At 36.0% G+C, this 18,001-nt stretch overlaps 1 protein-coding gene across 1 annotated transcript; it reads left to right on the plus strand.

The window, feature by feature from the left end:
* The first annotated feature begins 1,703 nt into the window (after positions 1–1,703).
* Positions 1,704–13,537, plus strand: LOC131929105 (myoglobin-like). The gene is made up of 14 exons (XM_059285302.1): positions 1,704–1,966; positions 2,459–2,554; positions 3,469–3,588; positions 3,776–3,894; positions 4,061–4,075; positions 4,833–4,932; positions 5,494–5,650; positions 6,718–6,769; positions 9,071–9,140; positions 9,886–9,961; positions 10,326–10,427; positions 10,863–10,959; positions 11,871–11,947; positions 13,306–13,537. Exons 1-14 carry the CDS (start codon positions 1,868–1,870, stop codon positions 13,464–13,466), a joined length of 1,341 nt encoding a protein of 446 aa, XP_059141285.1. The 5' UTR covers positions 1,704–1,867; the 3' UTR covers positions 13,467–13,537.
* Positions 13,538–18,001: the final 4,464 nt, after the last annotated feature.

Consider the following 18,001-nt stretch of genomic DNA (forward strand, 5'->3'; position numbering starts at 1 on the left):
GAACAAAAAGTCGCCATATACATTCCTCGTGCATGCATTGACTAAATGCTGCACTTTTGGTCCTTACTTACCTTACTTATAATAAGTAATAACCTACAAGTAATAAAATTTAATACAGCGAACAATAATTAAAATCTAATATAAAAACGAAAAAGCTGAGGTGATATTCGAATGTCATGGTCTAAGTCATTACTGCCAGTCAGTTTAGTCTGTATCTAATGGCCTTCATAGCTGAGACTCTGTGGTAGATGTCATGTATCCAATGGTTGATGAGGTGGACGATCACATGACTTCGCTCATTTGACTACACCTAATCAGTAGCTGATTAAATCTTTAATTAGTAACAACACTAGGCCTACAACTACATGGCCGTTTTTTTCTACATTAATCAGAAGCGGAAGTTTGATCACATGACCTAGTTAGCTGACGTTACATGAAATACGTAACTATGGTATTTTTTGGACGCAATTATATCCATTTATATAGGTATAATTGAGCGGTAAAACTTGTTAGTTTTCATTAATTTTCACACCTATCTCAAAACCGTTTAGTAAAAATTTAAAAGTTTTTCTTTTATCCAAATGTTTTCTTCGTTTATTTTTGCGTGTAGCCGAAGAACAGGGGGCATTAAAAGTTTAAATTCCTGACTCTGTTGCGTCCCTTTAATAATTTAAATTGAGAAGTAAAAGCGTTCAGTTATTAACCCCTCAATAGAACATTTCTGAGAATCTGGTATTTTTCCAGGCGCCTACAGCACCAGATCTATCTCCTTATCAAATCTCACTTTTTTGTCACATCTGCAAGTGGTCGATCTAATTCAAGAACTTTAAAAAATATTTAGTTTATATTAGACCGCGGTCACTCTAGGTCACTTTTCGGTCATTTTAAACTCGACTTCTGAGATGACTTTAATTTTCCCGGTAAAAAGAGAGTGAACAGAAAACTTTGGCAAGAAAATTTTTCCGGCAACATACCTGCAAGTACCAGATCTAAGAGGAGTCAGTAACAAATAAACACAACCATCACCCGCTTTGCTTTTATAGATATGAAAGACAGAAGAATCAATTTAAAAATAAATTCATATGCGTTTTACATGATATCGGAATTAGGGTAAGGTACTTTTTCCGGTCATCGGAAATTACTCAAAATTTTGTCAGCAAACAAAGAAATAGAGCTTCGACATATAAGTAAAATTTCTTCTATCTAACTGAAACAGTACTTAAGTTATAAGCTTTTGAAAATTCAAAAGTAAAATAAGTTCCACTTCCGATTATCGGAAATCGCTGAAACTTTGATGCAGAACTACACATGTTATATAATACATATATGAAATTTCGTTAAACTAGCCATCACGGTATACAAGTTATCGTGTTCACAGACAAAAAGACACATAGACACACTGACACACGGACGCACAGACACACAGAGAGACACAGATAAGATTGCAAAATTATGTTTTTCCGACAAAGGGAGGTCTAACACCTCGAGTTTTTGAAAATATTGATTTCGATTCTTTGCACGACTACAATACTTTCTCTATACTCTATACACGCGAAAGTAAAAAAAAAATATATATATAATCTTGGTTTATTTAAAAAAATACCAATTTAAAAAAAATACTTTAATTCCTCCCGGTAGAAAATTACCACAAAAGATCCTGGTATCTCCTACTAGACCACCGTACCAGGGCCCACATTTATCCCCTACACAACCAGACCACAGTTCGCTCTAACGGAGTTGATGATATCAGCAACAAACGCCGCAACAAGGTTTCAGCTTTGTTGTCGTTTGGTCAGGGAGAACTTCATTGACGCGCGCTAGTTAAAAATAAACTGCCCGCTTGACCTGTGAGATTAGTAAAGCCAGCATGAGCTCCATGATTCACGATGGATTAGCTGATCTAAAAATAGATCTGAATTATTACCACGTGTCAAATAAAACTGGATTTATGCTAGACCACCCTCTGGTGAGTGCTATTTCTACACCACAACCGTCACACACACAATCTAAAAACATCTTAAAATATTCCCACTATATTTTTTTTAAATATTTATTTTAGCGAAACAAATGACTAGTTTTCTTGACATTCTCACAAAACTCAATTAACGTTGAGAAGTTACTTTATAATAATCACAATAAATGAGGCAAATTTGCTGCATATTTCGAAGCTAATCGAAAATATCCAAATTAAAGTAGCAGAAGTTGTTGAGCAGTTAGAAAAATGAATCTTTCGTACCTTACGGTCCATGGGGCTGGTGAATTTGAGTACCAGACGCCTATACTTTAACTAACGTGGACCTGTAGGGATCCGAACTCGAGACTTTCGGGTTAGCAGTCTAACACTCTACCACTCGACCATACTGCCCACCAAAATATTCACACTATTCACAAAAATTGTTGGGTGTTCAGCAATACGTATAAAATAATTAACACCTTTTTGCTTTCCCCGCCCCACCAGACGGAGCTACCAGCCTACTTCAAACCATGGGAGAACATCGCCAGTTCTGTGGCCAGTCTAATAGAGCGTCGAGAACTCAGGAATGTTGTCTTAAAGGTCAGTGACCCTACCATTAAATCAGTCTAATGACGTGTGTAATATATACATGGAGGGGAAAACAGGGTTAAGAGAAGAAAGATGCTTTGCAACTACATTCGCGTTTTGTCCACCACACTACATATTGCTCTCAAAAGATTTGGACTTGTTCTTCAAAGATTAGCTTTATGAGACGAACTCGAAGCGTAAAAAAATTGAAATAAAACTATCATAATTAATGCAGTTTCTTCAATTAAACTTCCCTCTCAGCAAATAGTATTTTGTTGGGTAATTCAAGGTACCATTCCAGACCTGAAAGCCTATAGAGCAGATGATATATGTTTGTATGTGGTTCAGATATTGGAATATGATTGAATTGAGTAGTCCGCGCAATGTGAGCCGTCTTTAATAACTTTCAAATTCGAGTCAGATACCAATTTTTATGTCTCTATATGTGTGCTCTACCATCCGACTTAAAGGTCTAAAACTTAATGTATTTTATCCGAGAATATTTTCGATTTAATATCTGCGTTCCTTGCTTTCCGAGTTGTGCTCAAAATAAGATTCTCTTCTCATGTCCCTGGCTCTTCTTGTTTTATCTGACTTATACAAGTTTTCTTATACTTCTATACGTTCATTTAGCACAATCGTATAGAAGTTAAATTTTTCTATACAGATTCTCTATTGGATCGTTAGTAACCATTATTTCTCAACTGGCTGTATAACATACTTAGCTAACAAGTCTGGCTTTATAATAATCTTAGTTACCAAGTCTCTCTATAGTTCTCTATTGGTCCTATAACAACCCTAGTTACCACGTCTCCTTATATTTCTCTATAACTGGTCCTATAACAATCCTAGTTACCAAGTCTCCCTCTACGTCTCTATTGGTCCTCTAACAACCTGAGTAACCAAGCCTCCCTGTACTTGTCCAGATGCCCCTACTTGACCACAACAAACTGACGGGCCACAGACAGCTGAGACTCGCTCACCTGCAACTGGCCATGATCGCGTCTGGTTATGTCTGGCAAGACGGTGACGTCAATGTGCCCAAGGTAAATTACAGGTGTCCGCTGTCAGCTAAAAATAAAGTCAGCAACATATTTCATTCATATACGGTCATTCAGTTTCCTATTTAAATGTAAGACCTTTAATTTAATTAAAACCCCTAACGATAGTTACAGCCATTAACAATTCTACTACTTGTATAAGAAGTGACATCCCTGAATTTTTAAATTACAGGTGCTGCCTAAGAGTGTGGCCGTTCCCCTGTATTACATATCTCAACACCTGGGCATTCAACCCATCTTAAGTAACGTTGACCTCGCTCTAGCCAACTGGAACCTAGTGGACCATAAAGGGTAGGTCCCACCTAATACAATTCCAACATTTCAATATTTAGTTAACTTAGTTTTTAAGACATAGTTTTAGCAAAGCATTTATGTCATTATATATATAAATAATAGCTATTTTTCACTGATTATTTAATCCATAACAATTACAAATATACTTGTTTTTTTTTTACAGGCCAATGGACTTTGAGTAGGTTTTAATTTAATTGACTGAAAATGAAAAATATACATTGAAAGATCTTTGAAATAAATTGTACACACCAGTTACTCTTTGCTGCCATACCCCAAATCTAAATGTTTCATTAATATGGGGCCTATACTTAACCGATTTAGATGCCAAATGATTATCAACCATTTAATTGACGCGGCTGTGAATAACCTCATAAAGGTTTATACAATATTTTAAAAAATCTGGTGCGATATTATTCAAATAAATATCGTCATAAAAACCTGACTGGTTTGTGACGGGCTTAAGATTGGATGTATTTGATGTTTTGGTATTTTCGGTTAATTTTTAAAAAGACAAAAACAGTTTGATTTTATCACACCAAACGACAACAATTATAGTTGAACCAAGTCGTGTGGTTTAAAATGTTTTAGAATTTTGTTTTAAAAATTTTTATCGGCAAAATCCAGAAGCGTTTTGCAGCTTTAAGCACTGTACTTTATATCTTACAGGAACAAAAGTACCATATAATTTTGCATTGTAAGTAACTTGGTGTGTGGGTTTACGTATGTGTGTTTGTATCTGTATAGATGTTTGTGTGCGTTTGTGTGTTTGTACCTGTATATATGAACATTTACGTTTGTGTGTGTGTGTTTATACCTGTATATATGTACATGTATGTAAGTGTACGTGTGTTTTTGTGTAGAAACTGTTTTCTTTTCTATCGCTCTCATTAAAATGTTGCATGTTAACACCACTGTATATCTGTCTACCTGAGCAGCAACCTTGCCTGTATCTATCACCTACCTGGTGGGGCAGAGAGCGACTGGTTTTTTATCGTGAACTTCATGGCAGAATACAACTTTGCCAAATGCCTAGAGGTAAAGGACTGTGTTTCTTTCAGACGTTATTCTCAGGGGGAAGGAGCACTTAAAACTAACGTTGGGGGATGGGGGGGGGGGGGGGGGGGGAAGATGAATACAATTTTTTTGGTGTGTGTGTGGAACACTGGTTATAATTTATACAATCATTTATATTTTTTTCTATTTCATGGGGGACGGGAGGGGGGGGGGGGGGGGGGGGGGCGGTGGACTTGCTTCGAGTGTGGGGGGGGGGCGAAGCCTGAAAGAAACTCTGGTAGAAGTGTGCTTGAAGAATCATTTTCATAATGAATAAGGCGATTAAACGTATACTAAGAAATAATTATTTATGACCATGACGTTAGCTTTATTACGGATGTGTGGGGTGGGGGGGGGGTTTGAGTCGAGTGTGTGTGTCATTGCCGTGTGTTTGTGTTTGTATATGTAGAATGGGGTAGTTGCCCCCCCCCCCCCCCCCCCCTTTAAAGAATTATTATAAAACTACCTGAAAACATGTTTTTGAAATTTAGCTGCCTTGTTAATACAAACATTTTTTCCCCCTATAACGAACAACGTCTCCAGCCGATGGTGAATATTTTAGAAGTTCTAGACAACTACCAGAAGCTTCCTGTGGGTGACGTCACACAGAGAGACAGAATCGTTGACAGACTGGTGAAACAGCTGGATGGACTGTTGGCTGGAATCTTGGACATGCAGTACTCACTCACACGCATGCACGGTAGGGGCTGTACACTCACACGCATGCACGGTAGAGACTGTACACTAACACGCATGCACGGTAGGGCCCATACACTCACACGCATGCACGGTAGGGGCTATACACTCACACGCATGCACGGTAGAGACTGTACACTCACACGCATGCAGGGTAGGGGCTGTACACTAACACGCATGCACGGTAGGGCCCATACACTCACACGCATGCACGGTAGGGTCTATACACTCACACGCATGCACGGTAGAGACTGTACACTCACACGAATGCAGGGTAGGGGCTGTACACTCACACGCATGCACGGTAGGGGCTATACACTCACACGCATGCACGGTAGGGGCTGTACAATCACACGCATAAACCGTAGTGGCTATAACGTCACACTCTTATATGTCCCTTAGTCTGCTCTTTTTATTCCGTCATATCGAAAGGAGATTGATTAAATGTTTTAATTGGTCTCAATAATTTGTTTTTAGGGCGGTCACTTTAATTTCTCTCTTGTTAAAGTTAGTTTGGTCATCAGTTAAAACTGTACGAATAATTTTAGAGTTATAACATTACATGGGATGTAATAATTTATACAATTGACCATCCATTTTACTGCTTCGCTTGAATATCTGTTATAAAAATATATCAACAGTTCAACAGTTCTATACACAAACCTGCCTATTAGCTTAATTTGTTTTCGCCTTTAATATGCATTCTATTATATTTTTAATATTTTTCTCTCTCTCAAAACATAGTATTCATCCTACAACTGAATCTTCAAACATTTTTTTTAAAACTAAAGCTTGAGGGTAATACATTAGAGAAGATAATAAAACAACTCTATGGGTACTCTAGTCTTAAGTTTAAAGTATTTACCCGTTTATTTGTTTTACGCGTTTACAGTAACTATGTCTGTCGTATTTGTCTTACACGTTCACAAAAATAATGTCTGTCGTATTTGTCTTACACGTTTACAATAACTATGTCTGTCGTATTTGTCTTTTACATTCACAAGAATAATGTCTGTTGTATTTGTCTTATACGTTTACAATAACTATGTCTGTCGTATTTGTCTTACACAGACAAACTGGCTGGGGAGACGTTTTACAAAGTCATCCGTCCCTTCTTTGGTGGGTAAGTCATGACTTTGTTTTAAGTGACTTTAGGCAGGCTGCGTGATCAGTTACTGGTTTTACAAAATGAGATGTGAGCTAACATTGACCAGTCGATAGAGAAATCAATCACAATATTGATCTGTAAGAAGGTAAGGTAGGCCATGGTAAACTGACATCAAGAATGAAATGCAACAAATTAACATTTACATAAGGGAAACAAAATATATAAAAATATAGAGCAGGTTAAATAAAATTCAGATAAAAAACTACTAAAAGTAAAACAAACACAGAACAGGACAAATAGCTTAAATGACCAATGAACAAGAAACAAGGAGCAACTACAAAAAACTAATACACACACGCCTCAGTTGTTGTGAAGTGTATTTAATCGGAAGCTTTGAAAACTCAAAGTTCACATACTGCATGATAGTACTGCGGTTACCAAACTGATAGGCGCTGGATTGCGAAAATTTTAGGCTGTCGCTTGATCTACTTTTTTTTACCGTCGTTATGGTAATGATGGCCGCCGAAAACGACGATACGGGGGTTCCATATTTTAACAATGTTTAATTGTCATTTCAATAACACATACTTATATAATACGTCCGATGCTACATACAGTATGGGCGTCCAAATATGGAAGGTTGGAGCGGCCTATACGACAACAGACATATATAATACCACCATAAAAATTACCTGGACACATTGTCTGTAGCGTCAGTTTTTTTTTGGGGGGGGGGGGGGGGTAATTATATATGTCTCGAGGGGGGGGGGGGGATATATATGTCTGTTGTTGTGTAGGCCGCTCCATCCTTCCATATTTTGCCGGTCACATTGTCTGTAGCGTCAGTTTCGGGGGGGGGGGGGTAATTATATATGTCTCGGGGGGGGGGGAAATATATATGTCTGTTGTTGTGTAGGCCGCTCCATCCTTCCATATTTTGCCGGTCACATTGTCTGTAGCGTCAGTTTCGGGGGGGGGGGGGTAATTATATATGTCTCGGGGGGTATTATATATGTCTCGGGGGGGGGGGGGTATTATATATGTCTCGGGGGGGGGGGGGTATTTTATATGTCTGTTGTCGTGTAGGCCGCTCTATCCTTCCATATTTAGACTGCCACACTGTCTGTAGCGCCATAAGATATTTGGGTTGTTAAGCGCTCTGGTTGCAGGTTGTTCCTCACAAGTGTTAGGACACCCCGTGCATGGGCAGCGGTACTGGGTCTACCCCGACATGTTACATTTTTTTTACGATTTAAAATGAATATTTGGATTAACGCTACGTCGACTCTATTTTTGATAGTCTTACTTATTTTTACAATTGTACCTGCGTGGCCGAGTCGGTAAAGCTCATGGTTGCTGAACCGAAAAGTCTCGAGTTCGAACCCTCGGGCAGATGAGGCTCGTTAGCTAGGAGAGACAACTCCAAAATGAAACAACTTCTGAAATCAAGTCAATGGCCTCAATGGCGCATAACCAGTTGACACGTATACTTAATTGTGCTGGAGGGGATCCCTTCAAACACTAAAATAAAGAACGAAGAACATTTGTGCACTACGCATTTAAGTATAAGATAATTAAAATCCTTCCGTTTTCTCGTGTACGCTATTTTTATCACCCATATCTTCACTTCTGTCATGTCCATTAGGCCGTAGGTTTGCTTTCTTATTTTTAGAAATTCCTTTTCCTCATTTTCCACATGGGTTTCCCTTGCCCTCAATTTTCGTGACTTTCTGGGGGTGGGGTATAATCCCTTGTGGTGAGTGTCAAGCACATTACATCTCACCAATCTGGTCCCACAGCATTTCAGTTTCATTGTCCTTGATCGGTCCGGGTACACGGTACTATTTATTTTTACTACATCTCATGAAGTTTTATTTGGTTATAGTCTCAGTGCCAGTTTTCACGACCAGCCCTCTGACTTGAGATGGTTTTTAACCAAGATAAAAAAAAAATCTCTATCCACTGTTAGCTACAAACGTTTTACCCAACCCTATCCCCAAGTGGGATTTACCCGTCGGGACTCTGCGAGGGCCGCGTGAAGGCCGCGAATTCAAGAAAAAAATAATCTGGGATCACGAGCTTATCTCTTTTATCCCCAGTGGTCATCTCCGGTCTTCAAGGGTACCTCCCCCAGGGGTTACCAGTGCGACCATGAGTCCAAACCACCGGGCGACCTCTCAGTACATAATAAGTACAATTTGATCAGTGGCTTGATTAATTAAGTCAAGCTAAAAGCTTTTGGACTTGCTACCGGGAGTTTCATTAAAAAATCTTTTAAAATAAAATTGATTTTTATTTTCTGTTTCTCTCTCTCAGGTGGGGAGGAGAAGGAGGCCCCATGCCCGATGGACTGGTCTATGAGGGCGTGTCGGAAAATCCTTTAAAAGTAAAACTAAACAAAACACTTTCTGATGTTGTCATGTCGTATATAGAGATGATGTTGGTTAAGTTTGGATACTGATGCCTGGATTTAATCATAGAGCACGAAACATCACTGAGCTGACTCGGCCTCCATAGGTACTCGACACTAGTTGAGATGGGGGATGGGGGGGGGGGGGCATAAAGCTCGCATATAATGTAGAGACAAAACGAGTCTGTTTTGATATGGGGAATAGAAATCTGATTAGTCTAATGAAAATATTAGCGTAAGTAAAAGTCTAACTAAAAATATCTACTAATTTCTAATAAAAATTCAATCAACAACTATCAAGGCACAAAGATCAAATTCAGATTCTAAGCTAAGTCATCAAGACCTTTTTTATGGATTTACACATATATTTTCCCAACAGTTAAATACCATTTTTCTGTATTATTTGTTTAAAAATTTTGTTATGGTTTTGATTAAGATCTCCTTTATCCTCCTAGTTTAACTGCCTCCCGTATCTTCATTGCAACATTTCTCATATATCTATTATATTTTTATTCTATCTAATTTTGTATTATTATTGTAATATTATTTCTTTATTCCAAATCCTATAACGCTGTGTTACTGCTATGTGTTTTCTACTCCATTGCTTTTTATTACCATGCTATTATTTGTTGTTGTTGTTGTTTTGAATACGGTATGTGTGAAAAAAGGTCTCCTTGCTTACTGTTGTTATCGTTATTGAATAAATGTAAAATCCTCCTAGTTTTGTGGTAACACAGGAGCCCAATCGTCAACCCTTCAACTTCTGGACACCCTGCTCTGTGTTGAACATGACCAAGGTGAGATAATGTTAAACCTAGTAAAACTTGCTAGGATCAACTTACAGTTATATAAAATGTACAGCATCTTTTATTAAATGTACAAGTCAACACATTTCGGATTGTCATACATTTGCTAATTAAAGTCAGCCACGAAATCGGCAATATGAAAACTTTATTTCAAGAATATTTTTAATATAAATTTGTTGTTGGTCGTTTGTGTTTCGTAAAGCTAAAGTTTACATACTTTCTTATATATTTGAAATCTTAGACTCGTATAAGCAATTATGTTTGGATTATCTGTGATAAGGATCTGTGTTAGTTGTTTCCAGATTTTAGTTATACATGAGTTTCACGTTTCTCGTTTGTTTACTTTAATGTCCAGAAAAACGAGACACGATTTTGCTGATGAGGATGTACATGCCCACAGCACATAAAAGACTGATCGAGGACATTGAGAACAGGAAACACAAGCTGAGGCATTTAGGTACAATGTAGTTAACATTTTTTACTGCTTGTATTACATTGTTGAAATTACATATTATAATATGTGTATATAAAAAGTAATATAATTAAATCATTTTCCAATGTAAAATAGAATGTAATATAGAATAGAATTGTGTTGTGCATCTATAAGCTTGTACTGTTTATAATTAAAGCCAGTAATGCCAATAGATCCAAGGAGAAAATCAATGCTCCATAAAGTGGAAATATGGTTATGGGCACGATACTTGTTCTATCGTAGTCATCTTTCTTTATTTTTATTTCGATTGAAGTCGGCGCCAATGATGTTGAAGTCCTTATTCTGTTTTCCTATCAGTCACCTCAGCCATGTTAAAATCTGTTTTCTTTTTCAATTTGCTTCAGTCATGCTAAAAACTGTTTCTCTTTCAGTCACCTCAAGTCATATTTCTCATTTCAGTCACCTCCAGTCATGTGGATTCACTGACAGAGGCCTATAACAAGAGTCTTTCAGCCGTTGTCAAGTTCAGAACGGGTCATCTTCAACTAGTCACAAAGTAAACATGTTGTGTTTACCTCCTAACATAGTCGATCTTTACATACTTTCAAAAACAATTTTTTAAACTAATTAATTGACCGGTAATTAATCTAGATCTGCTTGGAATGTCATTCAAGACTATCTTATTTTTTTTCACAGTGATTTTTTTAATAGTTTTTAATTAATTTAAACGTTTCATATTGTGTTTAATGATGCTTTATGTACCCTTTTGATAATTCTTACGTGGAACGTTTTTTTTTTTTTTAAATTTTTGAGCATTGTTTAGACCAGGGGTTCCCAACCCTGTGCCCGCGGGCGCTATGGCGCGAGCTGAACGATTCGTATGTGCCCGCCTCTCACTATTCGACAGAGACAGAATTTTTTTCATAAACATTATTTTAAAATTTGATTTATTTTTATTCATTTGTTACAGTTTTAATTTTTTTTTGACTGCCTAGGTTTATTAAATTTGTTCGATACTTGTCCCAAGTTGTCTAGCGGCGAGCCAGACTGCACTATTTACGTTTTGTAAATACATTTCTCTGTGTGTATGCAATTTGAAAAAAATGCCAAATAATGTTATTATTTTGAAACATTTTTGTTTATTATTTATTAATACATTATGACTAGAATCTATAAGAAAATAAGAAAATGAGAAAATAAATTATGGGAAAATGACAAGTTATGGAAGGAGTTTGTCGATTTAAAATAGGTGGTGCCCGCCACCATACCGATATTTTAGAATGTGCTCTAGAGTAAAAAAAGGTTGGGAACCCCTGGTTTAGACAATAAATAACAGATAAATACCACTGTGCAGCCCTAGTATCTTTGTATAGCCTTGGTATAGCTCTTTATGTTTTTCCTTTTGTGATATTGCTCTTCACACTATATAAAATGAACTGAATACACAATGTATTGTTTTCTCTTTAGATATGTGTTAATGCCAGCGAGGAAGTTAACGCAGGACAATGTAGAAAACTTAGATCTTAAAGGAACAGGAGGCACAAGTGAGTGTGGCTTTATCTTTTAACGATTGAAAAACCCACACAAAAAGTCTGTTGTTGAAATTTAGTAAAACGTTTTAATGTAGTGAAACACGTTATTTAAGCACCCTTTTTCTGATAGTATAAATGTTTGTTATTATTTAGATATCTGGAGAATATTTCCCACAACATCAGGTTTCAAAACTGTTGAATATTAAATAAATAAAGCGGGAGTGATCTCCCCTAAAATTTCTCGAACATTCTTATACAGCACTACGTGGTGTGGCAACTTGGGATATAGAAATGATTTGTAATCAAATTTTAAAAACTAAAATAAAAAAAAATAGAATTGAATCTTATAGAAAAAAGAATTGCGAACCAAATGAACAAAAAACAACGTGTGTATAAGCGAAGCATTAGTACGGTCTAAAGAAAAAACTTCATTAATTTTCAAATAGTTAATTAATCAACTAATTAAGCCATTTATGTCACAATATATATTTTCTTCCAGTCTTGACTTAAAATGTGTTTTTTTGGAAAATTGGAAATAGCATAAAGTACTACTTCAGGTCACTGGAAATTATTCAAAACTTGGAAAAAAACAACAACATAGAATTAGATCTCCTACTTATATGTGAAATTTCGTCTATCAGAATCAATATTCAAGTTATAGATTTTTGAAAAACCGAAAGTAGAACTTATTCCATTTCCGTTTATTTTAAATCGCTGAAAAGTTGATACAAAACTAAAACTTTGAAATAATACTTAAATATGAAATTTCATCAACCTAGCTGTAACGGTACTCAAGTTATAATGTTTACAGACAGACAGACACAAACATATACAAACGCACAGACATACCGACAAAATTGTTTAAGGGATGTGTATACCGTCAATATTTATGAAAATCTCGATTTCGGGTTTTTGTAAGTTTACAGGTCTTCTTCGTTAACGAGAAAGTAAAAATTGACCAAACACAAAAATTTTTTTTGACCAAATTTATCAAATGGCACTAATGTAAAGACGACACTGTGTACAAATATTACTTAACAATCTAGTCACACAATGACTGTGAGGTTTTTATGTATAGCCTGTGTGTTTATGTATTATGTAAATTGTATGACTTTGTAAAACATGTATAGAGTGTATATTTATGAGATAAACTTGATGCTGTTTGTTTTTTCATGACCCATTTTTATATGTGTTTAGTTTATTTTCGACACAGGTTTGATGCAGGTATATATATATATATATATATATATGTATATATATATATATATATATATATATATATATATATATATATATATATATATATATATATATACATATATATATATAAACGACACAGGTTTGATGTCGTTTGTTTATTTATGCCACAGATTTGATGCCATTTCTGAAAGGTTTGAAGCAAGACACATTAGACGCTACAACATTTGCCCAAAGAAGGAACACATATTTTGGGCTCACGTTTGGGGTTTTAGTTGCAGTTGCAGCCTCGGTTGCTGTTGGTCTAGTCGTTAGGCTTGTTGCGAAAAAATAAGTAAAAAATTATACACGCCGCGCCTTATATAAGTGAGAGATTAAGACGGCTTTAAATAAAATAAAACAGTGCTTCAGGTGTTCATTTGTTAAGGTTATTTTCCTACGTTATGTGTGTTGTTTTCTTTTCCATTTTGTTTAATAATAATCTCCCCAAAGCTTTCTCGTATATTCTTATATATCACACAGAGAAGTGGCACTTCCAGTGTAATCGGGATATAGAAATGTTTTTATATTGTTTTTATTTTTATGATACTTTTTATAAAAATTGCACACTAAAAGAGCGCATGCAATATGAAGTGTATATAAGCGCGGAAATGTAGTACAATATAATGGAAATATTTTTTTTTTTTTAATAGTTAGTTAATTAAACACTTAATATAGTCACATTTTATGTCACAGTTCATTGTCATTTAGTCTTTGTCTAGTTGAAAACTTGGAAGCAAATCGGACTAGTAGAAGTGGTATTTTTAGAGAAATCGGAATAGGCCTACCTTTAAAGTATTACTTTCGGTCTCCAGAAATCACTTTGCGATAGATTTAAGATCATATGATTTATGCCTATGTATAAAATTGTGTTCACCTAAATGAAACGGTACTTACGTTCAGAGGCGTAGCGACCCTTCCCGGCGCCCGGGGACAAACTTTCGATTTGCACCCCCCTCGAACTTTTGATTTGCACTCCCCCCCCCCCCTCAAACTTCGACTTGCACCCCCGCCTCGAACTTTTCATTTGCAACCCCCCCCCCCTCAAACTTTCAATTTGTTTTTCTAACCTATTTTGGCGCCCCCCTAAGGTAGGCGCCCGGGGACATATGCCCCCCCCCCCCCCCCACTCGCTACGCCTCAGCTTACGTTATCGGTATTTTAAAAAACAAAACTAGAGTAAAATAACACCTCCTCTTTTCTTTGTAGTTACTTAAATAGCAGAGTATTATTATATATTTAAAGAAAATAATTTTTTTTTCCTTTTTACTTTCTCGTATATACAAAGTATAGAGAAAGTCTTGTAATCGTGCTAAAAAATAACATGAAATTTTGACAGTTTTCACTGTTTTACACCTCAGTCCTTCATCACATCCGGAGTATAGAAGACTTATTTTAATCAGACAAAAATTATAAATACAAATATATAAACATTTTGGCGTTTTATGCGTTATCGAGTCGGAAAAACTGGACTTTGCAATTCTGTCCGTATGTCTGTGTGTATGTGTGTCTGTGTGTCTGTAAACACGATAACTTGAGTACCGTTACATCTAGGTTGATGAAATTTCATATATAAGTATTGTATCAAAATCGTAGATCCGTATTAACTTTTGAGCGATTTCCGATAACTGGAAGTGGTACGTTTTTTTACTTTGAATTTTTCAAAAGCCTATAATTTGAGTACTATTTCAGATAGATAAATGAAATTTCTCTACATTCTGTCAAATTTTGAGTAATTTCCGTTGACGGAAGTACTAATTTACGCGATTTCCAATTTCTAAAAAAAAACCGCATGTAAATTTATAAACTACTAATAATATTGCGCACTATTATGCACATTTTTTGTTTTTGGCGTTCGTTTGGTGCGCAATTCTTTTTTCTTCTAGATTTTATTCTATTTTTAAAAGTTTAAGTAAACAAAAATCATGTCTATATTCCGAGTTGCCATCCCACGTAGTGTTATATTAGAATATTCGAGAAAGTTTATATTTAAATGTAAGCGGTGCAGGAATTTGAAATGAATGTCAAGTTAAGCAACGAATTATCTCCCATTTGAAAATCTAAATATCAAAATTCATTTATTCAAGGGAAATAACTTTCACAAGAATAGCTAAATTAACCAAGTGTAACTAAGACAGGCTTGAAAAACAAAATAAAACGCTCCAAATTTCATTACGTAATAATAAAAACACATCTTTTATATTAGCTATGTCACCTTGTAAAAACTATATATTTTACTTATTGAGTACTTTACTGTAGGTTTTGCTTGAAAGCCTACAAACGGTAGCTTTATTATAACATGACTCCATTCAATTTTGATGATATACAACACAAATTACACATATATTCACTCAATCTTTAAAATTTTGGATCCTTTAATAAAGGGACACCTTTCGTAAAATGTCAAACACGGGTAACTGTTTTAGACGTTGATAGAATTATTGATTAAATATTAAAAGAAATTACAATTAGACAAAACAAAGTTTACGGTTAGTTATAAATTACATCCTATTTAATATTAAATATTAATACTTTAAGAGTGGTAGTATGCACATTTTGTTTGGCGTTCACTGGTGTGGAATTCTTTTTTCTACGAGATTTTATTCTATTTTAAAAAGTTTTAAGTATTTAAAATGGATTAAAATTCATGGCTATATCCCGAGTCCCCATCCCCTGTTTTTTTATTACAGAATATTCGAGAAAGTTTAGGAGAGATCGCTCCCGGTTTATTTATGCATTTTTTCAGTATACCAAATTTTTTAAATACAATAGTGTTTCATGATCAAAACCTATTTCGCGTCAAATGAACATGATAATGCGCGCATAATAGTGCGGAATAGTATTATAGGACAGACTACTAATTTCAGAAAATTTTAATTAATTCATAAAAAATTGCCAGGCACCGAAGAAAGTCAAATTTAATGTCATGTTGCATTGTCTTCAATTCTCGACTCACGTACCGAATTTCAGAGAAATTAGTCGGTTAAAAGTGCCCGAAATTTCGCTCGCCCGTTTCTATTCATGACGACAGACTGACGTTGGACAGAGGAAGCAAGTTAAATAAAAGCTTGTAATAATATTTGTGTGTGTTACTTCCCCTTGCAGTGTTATAATGATAGCAGAAGAAACGCATGGGAAAATGGGGGATGTGCTTTCAAAGTTTCTTCCAGGCATCTCTTCGGGGTTGGGGGAGGGTGGGTACCTCCCCCTCCCCCGAAGAAAGTCTGTAGAAAATATATAGGAAATATAGGAAATATTATGAGTCTATAGGAAATGTCCGTCCCCCGTCCCCCCCGGAAATTGTTGTCCGCCCCCCCCCCCCCCCGAAAATTTGAAGTGCACCCCGTAGAAAAAAGTCTGGAAGAAACACTGTGTGCTTTGAATAAACTTTAGCACAATGTCTTCTCATACATCTCTTGTGTAGACTGACAAGGCAACCTAGAGGTTTAAACTGAAGAAATGTGCTAAAGATTAAAAGTGACAAAGTACAAATGTGTCTAAATCGATCAAGTATAAACAAAAAACGTTTGAATTAAAAAAGTCAAAAACGTGTTTAAATAGACAATTTTTTTATTTTTTTATCGACCATAGTTAGTGTTTCTTCACTTGCCCTATAGACCGTCATATCACAAACGTAACTGTACTTTTGCATACAGAAAACCTAGAAGTTAACCATCAATTGTCCCCTTAAGCCAATAACCCCTATAACCTTAGGCCACTACTCTAAATAGGCTCATAATTCAATAACCTAATAGACCCATAAGTCAGCGACCCTTATGTCAATAACCCAATAGACAACGAGGCGACAGTTACTCTGTCGAACTATGAATTATTTTTTTCTAAATGACCTGAAAACAAAACCCACGACTTTCGCAAAAAAAAAAAATAATAAAAATAAAATAAAAATATTTTTTTTTCGCTGAAAACCTAAGCTTTATGAGAACTTCAACCAGAATCCATGCACTAATCTGTGCACATTTTGTTGCACAAACGACACATGAAAAAAAGACCTTCCCGTCAAACAATGCTGTGTCATCTCTCTGCCTAGTCGGATCTTTGATAAAGTACGTTATCTGAAGATAAACATAATTATCTTTCTATCTGGAGATCAATAAATCAGAATGACCTAACTATGTAATGCAGCGCTAATAAAAATATTTGACCGAAGCTGGACTAGGGTATTCTCAGTTTGTTCACAAGGTATGTCCAATAATTACAGTTATGGTCTATTGAGATAACGACCTTTAAGTGATCTACTATCGTGACATGGTACTCAGGGATGACTTGAAAAGCCAACTTATCATCCCAGCTTTGGTTGGATGGCAGTTTGAAACAAACGCAGCAAAAAGTATTTAGGCCTTGCTCAAACTATAATAGGACAAGGCAGTGTATTATTGGGGTTTTTGGTTTCGGTATCCCAAATATGGCCAGGGTTAGGGTGACGGCAAGGCAAAATTTACAGAGTTAGGGAAAGGCTATGGATAGGTTTAGGTCTATTACGTTTGGGTTAGGGTAAAATTAGGTTTAGAATTGGGGATAAGGCTAGGGAAGGGTTAAGAAAAAGGGTTGGTGGCCAAGGATAGGTTATTACTTTTGGGTTAGGGTAAAATTAGGTTTAGAATTGGTGATAAGGCTAGGTAAAGGCTAAGAAAAAGGGTTGGGGACTAGGGATAGGTTTACAATTAGGGTTGAGTATGAGCCCCCCCCCCCCCACACACACACACAGACTTACAATTTCAGTTTTTTTTCTTAATGCAAGTGTTACCAAAAGTCAGAGCATACATTCATTACCTCATTCATTCTAAAAAAACCTTGACTTTAAGGTTGAGT

Source organism: Physella acuta, unplaced genomic scaffold, assembly GCF_028476545.2.
Source record: "Physella acuta isolate Inbredline_101_S28 unplaced genomic scaffold, ASM2847654v3 ptg001598l, whole genome shotgun sequence".
Lineage (NCBI taxonomy): Eukaryota > Metazoa > Mollusca > Gastropoda > Physidae > Physella > Physella acuta.